Source organism: Gavialis gangeticus, unplaced genomic scaffold (genome assembly GCF_001723915.1).
Source record: "Gavialis gangeticus isolate Ggan-Ray unplaced genomic scaffold, GavGan_comp1, whole genome shotgun sequence".
NCBI classification, from domain to species: Eukaryota; Metazoa; Chordata; order Crocodylia; family Gavialidae; genus Gavialis; species Gavialis gangeticus.
In genome coordinates this window covers 91,267,480-91,275,640 of record NW_017729022.1, presented here as the reverse complement: position 1 = coordinate 91,275,640, position 8,161 = coordinate 91,267,480, and the positions used below count along the sequence as shown (strand labels likewise).

The following is an 8,161-nucleotide window of genomic DNA, read 5'->3' as shown; positions in this document are numbered from 1 at the left end:
GAACACCTTGCTGGGGTCGTTTGACCCCAGTACTTTTTCCTGCCATGGCAGGGGGTCAGACTTGATGATCTGCTCAGGTCCCTTCTGACCCTACTAACTATGAAACTATGCATGCTTTAGCAATACTCAATGTTTCTCCAGAGTGTTTTGATCTTGTTGGACAATAAGTTACAATCAAACCTTTGTTTCTAGATAAAAGAAACATGATTATATTCTAGGAAGACCATTAAGAGATCTATTCCCTGCTGGATGAAACCACCATTAATATTAAACAGGACTTGCACACTGCAGTATTAAGAATAAATATCAGGCTCCAATGGAGTAATATTAAAAAGTGTTGAAAAGGGCAGGGAAAGAAGTGGAGGAGGGCTTGAAAGTGTTTAATGCAATGGCAATGCAGTAATTACAACTATAATCATAATACCTAATGAATAGTAGGAAAATCTAAGGATTAGAAACAGCAAAGTGGTAATCTGCTGTGTTCTAAAATAATACACGAGTAATTTCATTTTGTAGATCCTATCCTCTGCTTTAAACAAGGGTCTGTCTCACAGGCTCTGGATCTCTAGCCAAACTAGTCCTAGACTTCCAGTGGATCAGAGACATCTCAGCAACACAGTTGTAATTAGCGCTAAATTGCAGATGTAGATCAGAATCTCTAGAGCTCATAGGAACAGTCAGTGAAATTTACTCAATTGGCCTGTGTCAGGTTTGTTGAAAGGTGCTTGCAAATAGCTTTGGAGGCTTCTCTCCCCAGAACAGATACCGCACAAGCAGTTACAGCATTTGCCTTATCATGCCTCAGGTCTTGAGAGGAACATTCATTTTCCATCCTATTTGTGGTTGGCCTATCTCTGAGACTCTAAAAAGAAAGCAACTGCAATGGGAAATGCTATGATGCAGACACGAATCCACAAAGAACAGGACTGAAAATACCCAAGTTGTTTTACATAGGCCACCCCAAGCTGGATCCAAAAATCTGTTAGAAAAATATTATTATATTATCCCAATTTTAATCAAGGCTACAAGCTTTTATTTTTAACTAGTTCTCATGCAACTGTCTTTATTCATACTGCTCTGTATCATTACCTACATTTTACAAACAAGAAGCTAAAGATCAATGAGGGAAAGAAGCTTGTCTGAAGTCACTTGACACCAAGTAGAGCCTAGGTCTCGTGAGTCTAAAGTCTATTATATTCAATCAACTAGGGCAATGCCCCTCATGATTTTTGGCAAGAGTCTACAAAACTCAATATAAACTGAGGAAAATGAAAATGCAAGAGCTTCATATGAGTAGATTCATGTACCTGCAGTGTTTGCAAACCAAGCCTCACAGTACTGAGCCAATGCATTAGAGCCAGAGATGGAAGCTGAATATAAATAAACCACTGTAGTTACACTGTGCCAGTTGAGCAAAAAACGGCAAGCAGCATAAATAATGGAAACTATATTAGAAATGCACAAGACTTTTTGCATTCTAATTCCATGGCACTATCAGTAAAATGCACAAGGAAGGCTTTGTAATATTGTATGAAGACAAGTTAACCCGTTGTATAACTGCACTGATTTCAGTTGTTTAACACAATCAAGAGAGAACTAACAACAGTAAAATTGTATGCATGTATGGTTGTTGTTTTTTTTTCATTTGATAGTTCAGAATGATACTTTCTGGAATCTTTTCTGTTTCTTACCTGGTAAAGTAGCTTGTGGCTTGGAGGTCTGAGTCCTGTGGACGAAGGTTATTATGCACATACTTCAGATCCTGGATGCTGTTCAGCTCAGGCAATCCTGCATGCAGCATCTATAAATACATGGGATCAGTACAATAAATGCACTGAAAATCCTAAATGAAATGAACTTAACTGAGAAAAGCATGGATTCATGGGGAAAATACTCTTTCCTTTTCATACAATGCAAACCTCTCCTCATTTGAATGGTGCTCTGTAAGACTGGACACCTGGATCACTGATGAGGTGAATGCATTATGGTGTTCACACCCTCATACTGAGGCAACACAAGACAGGCATCTTCACATGGATCATGGCCTCCAGTCCCTAGCAATTTCCCCCTTTCCTCAAAGCTACTTTGGTCTCCCCAAGGTGGCAAAGGGAACTCCAGGCCAGGCCATGGAGACCAATCTCAGTGGTAAATAATCACCGGTCTGACAACAAAATCTTCCTCCCCAAGTAAGGCCTGCTCAAACACCAGTTCAGAATGGAAAACTTCCCTAATCCTATATACTTCTGTGATCCAAAGAGAGCCTCAAAAAAACAACTTTTTGTTACATTAGTTCAAGTGCATGGAAATATGATATTTTTAAAAATACGTATGTTTGAACATGCAGTATCCCTTTAACCTTTTAGGTTATATTGAGATGAGGGTTGGATTGAAGTAAGAAGTGAACTACCAGGAATATCCAATATGACTGGCACAGCTACCTCTAGTCATGTTACATGTCAAAAAAGGGTGGGGAGAGGGGGAGAAGAATCTTTCTAATTAGGTTCAAAGCTTTGTGCTACCATCACAGAGCACTATTACTTTTTGTATAACGGAGAGAAAATCTTACCCACCCATTGCTCATGAAGAATACAGATGTGACTTTATAATCACTACTTGGGCTCTGTTCTTTCTGAAATTATATTTATTTCCAGTGCAAACTGAAAAGCCCATTGATTTCAAAGGATTAGAAACTACCAGCAAATAAAAGAGAAACATTACTTTCAGCTTAATATTTTCTTTTTTGTTCAAAGGAGTACTTAAATTGGAGAAGGAGGCAGTTCATTTTCTTTAATTCTTTTCACCTTGTCTATATTTTTGAGTCAATGCTTTGTTATTTGGGGGTTTTTTCTATTTATGGATAATATGATGCTTAATGCCTAGGACCTTGTCTACAACAACACTAGGGATCTGACAGCTTGAGCACTGTTTATGTGGGTCTGGCTAACAGGAAGCAGAAGGGACAGAACAATTTTAATAGTTTCAAGGTAAATTTCAAAGGTTTTCAGGACCATCTTGACCTTATCTTGGAGGAGTTTGATGAGTACAAGGAGAACAGGAGCAATGATCACCTTCTGCATTTATACACACATACCCGTGCTTATCCACAAGTGTCCAAGCACTCTGCAAAAGAAGGTTGTCACCATTTTACAAATGGGGAAAGTGAGGAACAGGCAAGTAAAGCATCTTGTCCAATGCCATACTAAACCAATGCCAGGAATACAAACAGAATCCAGGTTTCCTACAGTATCATTAGCTACCTCAGCAGAAATACACAGAATGGGAATGAGTCCATACTCAGCAAATTTAGGAAAGTGGAGCCCAAGTGCTATGGAAGCAGGAAGTTCTTGGTGGAGTGGCTTTTCTATGCTGTCCTGTTTGCTACCCTTCCAGCTGCCTGGTCTTCAAAGAACATCCTGCAGACTCCACCGTTCTTGCTATATATATTTTGTCCCCTCTTGTTTAAGGGTAGATGAAGGATTCTCATCATCATGGCTAGAAATGCTGGATGCTGATCAGATAAAACTTGAGGCAACCACTTGGAAAAGCAGGGATACATATACAGGGACACCTAGCTGGTATGGGGGATGATATTTAATGGTTATTGGCATTTTGACTGTCTGGTCATAACTAGAAATGGTCCTCAATCATATAATTCAGACCTGGCTGTCTAATTCCAAAAACACTGGTGGTGTTGAATTTGATCAGAGTGAAAGAGAAATAGAAGTACAGCTATGAGGGATGACTTGAAATACCAGTTTTTTAGGGTGATTTAGATACAAGCTAGGCTCATCTCTGAATGTAGCAATGAATAATACTGGTCACTGATACCATGACTTTTCATGCTTAAATCTCAGTGCTTTACCAGCATGAGCAAGTTTCATTAAATCCATTTTATAGACAGCATTTCTGAAGCACAAGAAACTGAAATTACTTATCCAAAGGAATAGTGAGATTGCTGGGTCTGCTACAAATTGGGTCCGATGTTTCCTGGATTTCAGTAGTGACTCCTGTTTGCCTGTTTTACACTCACATTTTGGCAGAGAGCTAATTTGTCAGGATTGAATGAACTACTCTCCCCAACCCCTGCTACAGAGAGCCCTGCAATACAATCTTCTATCTGACAAACCTGTAAGATTGGAATGGATTTTACATTTTTTCTAACTAGTTGAATGGTGCTCGTGTCCCTCTGGAAGCCCTCTATAACAGTTCACATTGATTCTTTAATGAGGGCAAAGCTGATGAACTACAGGCTTTTATGTAGCTGAACTCCGCCTGCAAATCTCTTGGGCTTCCCACAGATGTTTCTGCTTTTGAGAACTATGGGAACTTCATGGATTATTTCTTTCCTCACTCCCAAGAGCAAATGCTGAGGCTGTTGATATCTAGAAACATACTTCTCACCACCAAGAACAAAGCATTAACTCCATACTGCCCCAAAAAGCAACTTGTGGTTCATAAGCACAGTTTGCTGGAAACCACAAAGAGTTACCAACCATTCAAAACAGAAAATGTTCAGAAGCCCTATTGCAGCTAGTCTTATGTAGTTATAGATTGGATTTTTCTTTTAAAACCCACCTTATATGGACTTTATATAGATATGAAAAAAGTCTGTTTTCAGCATCACAATAATCTGAATTGTGGAAATGCAAATTATTTCAATAGAAAATAAATAGAAGGAAATTAGTTTATCTTCCCTTTTCCTGAATCATCTGTTTTTTGCCCTTAAGTGAACTCAAAGAGAAACTTCCTTAGAGCTTATTTAGTTTTTTTACATATTTCCCTTATCTATATCCCTCTTTGATTTGTTTAGTTCTGACTAGTTCCTTGTGTGATATGCAGAGTCAAATTCTCACTCCAAGCTTTCCTGAGAAGAGCCAGGGCCTCACCAACCTTCTGTTGTTTATTTTACTGTCTCTTGATTTGTTTTCTCTGTTTAAAAAGCATTCATCCATAAGCATTGAGCATCCTGCCTGTTATTTGCAATTGCAAAATATAATACAATCAGATTATCCTCTACCAAGCTGCGGTTCATAGGGAAATGCTTATATATTCCTATATGTTAGCCTGTTCTACCATGGTCCTACCACTCTTCAAAGGCCAGAAAACACAAATGGGTCCCTCAAAATCGTAGCCATAGTGAACCAAGAGTAAGAGCCATTCCAGAGTCCTTTGAGAGAACCCTTTCCCAGCATCTCCTTTCTATTACATCAAAGGGGATTTTGTGTTATCACCTCTGCTGACTGCAGGAGTTTCAGGGCATCAGTGGAAAAGAGGTTGCCCCACTGGGAATGGCTGGTATCAAGCAATTTAGGAGTTTACAGGTTAAACCTGAAATTTCTATTGAGAAGCTCATAAATAACCAGTTGAGGCCCTTGAGTACCGGTGCCCAGGTGCTTTCCTTGAGACATTGCATTAAAAACAGGGCACCCCCTGGCTGTACCAGTGTTCAGCCAGGTCCATTACAACATGCTCGGTGTAAGTGAAAATTACATTTTGCTGCACCCCAAAAAGTGTTTAGAGAGGCAAGATTTGGCAATCCTGTATAATTCTTTAGGTCAGGTGAGACAAGAATAGGGCAAGGATTTCAGCCATCGTCCCTCCTCTCCTGTGTGTTTGAAGGATGCTGATGATGCAAGGGCCCAAAGCTGCAGCAATGAGTGTAGAGCTGCACCAGTGCACAGTCCAGATGTTTGGTCTTTGCATCCATGAAGCTGAAACTGTTTCACAAACATTTAATTAATTAATTAACCAATTGCATCACTCCATGAGGTAGGGAGGTATTAATATTGCCATTGGGTGGGTAGGAAAATAAAAGCACAAAAGAAGTTATGGATCTGCTTAAAGCTAAGCAGAGAATGAGTGGCAGAGCTTCAGTAGCAAAATATTTTTTAAAAATCCTGTTAAGCATCATTGAGGATTAACATAATTTCCTTGTGCTGAATATTTTTTCTCCAGTCATTCTCACTACATGTAGCATTCTTGCCATATTGTATTTACCCTTGCAACAAAATGCTGTTGAACTCTGTAATAATAGATCCCAAACAACTGCTGTGGCAGGACTGTAAGATGCAATGTCTTGCAGCCTCAGCAACTGATACTGTAACATTTTTTAAATGGTGGATTTAGTTTGATCTTGTGAACAGAGTTTGCAAATGTCTGCTGGAAGAGCTGAAAATAGGACTTGGTGAAATTCACAAATTAAAGCTTTGTAATTTAGGTTGTCCCACACCTGGTTGTAATTTTGCAAAACAGCTGGTTTTTTGGACAGAAAATATTGAAGCTTCATGTTTGTACAGAAATTAATTAGCTTTCACACACAAGTGTAGGCACAAAAACCTTTCCTGTACAAAGTGGCACTCTGACTGAAGTCACTGACATTTACAAAAAGGAGAAGTGCTCCTGGAAAATATCTGACACCTCTTCAAGTCACTGTTTTATAGTAGAAAAAAACCAATAAGGGAGATTGTTGTTTGGTTTCACCCTTGACTTTCTTACCATCTCCAACAGGTTCAAGAGCAACCGACTGTGCTTCCTGACTGTATTATAAGCTCGACAACAAAGCTCCACAAATTCTTGGAAGCGCTGAGGGTTTTTTCCACCTTCTGTGATGAAATACTCCATCTCTGAAGTAAAGATGAAAGGAGCTCGGTCCCTTGGGGGGGGGGAAACAAAATGCAAAGACAAATGTCAAAAAAAGAAAAATAATGTAAGAGCTAATCATTTTAACTCACAACTCATATTTGGTTTTCTGCTATTCCATTCCTCATTACTTCTTTTTCTCCTGCTCTCTATGTGCAGATGACTTCATTGCTGCACTCAGTGACACTGACTAATTGTGGCAGAAACAGATCTCACAGTGAAATCATCTTAGTAAAAACTATTATGCAGCAAACTGGTGAGGCCAACAACTGAAGAAGAATCTCCTTTTAAACTCTTGTTGCTTTCATTTCCTTACTCCCTGCCTGAGCATTAATGTCTTGAAGCATATTCTCACCTGGCATTAAAACATTTAAATGCCATACTTGAATAGACTGGGATCCAAACATAACTCCCTACTGGGAAGGAAATACATTTAAAACAAAATCAGAACTGAACTAGCATGCAATTCATTTCTTTTTTCCCTTCAGTACACTTTAGGGAAAGGCTGGTTCTGATCTCAGCTTCACCAGAATAAACCGAGAAAAAGTCTACTACCTCTCTACCGTTACAGTGAGTTTATAATGGTGTAAGCTGAAAGTAGACCTTGGTCTCCTTTTTTCCTTTTTAATAACATAAGTTTTTTGCGGCTATGTTATGGTACTGCAGGAGAAAATGACTCAGAATTTTGCTAACAAACCTATCATTTGATAGCTTTAGTACAGCTTAACACACTGTACTGTAGCACACCCAGAGCTAATGCAGGGTTTTATTTTAACAAATAAAAGTAAACAGAACAGAGACTTATCAACTAAGGAGATGTATGCAGTGGGTTGGGTTTAACACTTTTCATTATATACAAGCTGGAGCCAACACCCAGAATTCAAATATTAGTGAGGAGGCTTCATGTTCGGATATCAATTCTAGAATTCAAGCCCATCTCTAGGGAAAAAAAACTCCCATAGTGTTGAGAGCCACATTTCAATAGGAATTATTTTTCACCTGCCTCAGGCCCTGAAAAGGGGCATGAAGAGTCAAAGGGTGAGATTAGCCAGTCCACCAGCAATGCTGGTTAGAATGCCCAGCTTGGTTATCTCAGTGGATTATGAAAAATGATAATGAAGTTAAAAGTATTAATACAACACAGGGGTGTAGGTTGTAGCCCTGTTGGTCTAAGGACATAGGCAGACAAGGTTCTTTGGGTGAATCTGATATTTTTTATTAGACCAATTTAAATAGATGGAAAAAAAATTTAAGCAAGCTTTCAGGTTTAAAAACCCTTCATTAGGCTGAGGAAGTTTCTGCAGTTGGTGTCAAGCAGCTAGAGGCTGGGCTGGTCTGCATACAAGATAGGCAGTCAGTGAAGATGTAAACTGAGGAGTCAGTGGGTGAGACAGGCTGGATGTTGGGGGAGAAGGGGGATGAACAGTGAAGAGATACCTGGGGAGTCAGATGTCAGGCAGGTTATAATGCATCATAAATGCAATGTCTATATTTAGTCCATGATTTTTAGTATTCAGGAGGC

At 39.2% G+C, this 8,161-nt stretch overlaps 1 protein-coding gene across 1 annotated transcript in view; it reads right to left on the bottom strand.

Moving 5' to 3' along the window:
• Positions 1-8,161, bottom strand: part of PIK3C2G (phosphatidylinositol-4-phosphate 3-kinase catalytic subunit type 2 gamma) — a 448,194-nt gene that overhangs the window by 131,375 nt on the left and 308,658 nt on the right. The window contains exons 26-27 of the mRNA XM_019515837.1: positions 6,496-6,652; positions 1,692-1,801 (exon numbers count right to left, since the gene is read on the bottom strand). Of these exons, the coding sequence (XP_019371382.1) occupies positions 1,692-1,801; positions 6,496-6,652 (267 nt within the window). The remainder of the gene's footprint in view (positions 1-1,691; positions 1,802-6,495; positions 6,653-8,161) is intronic.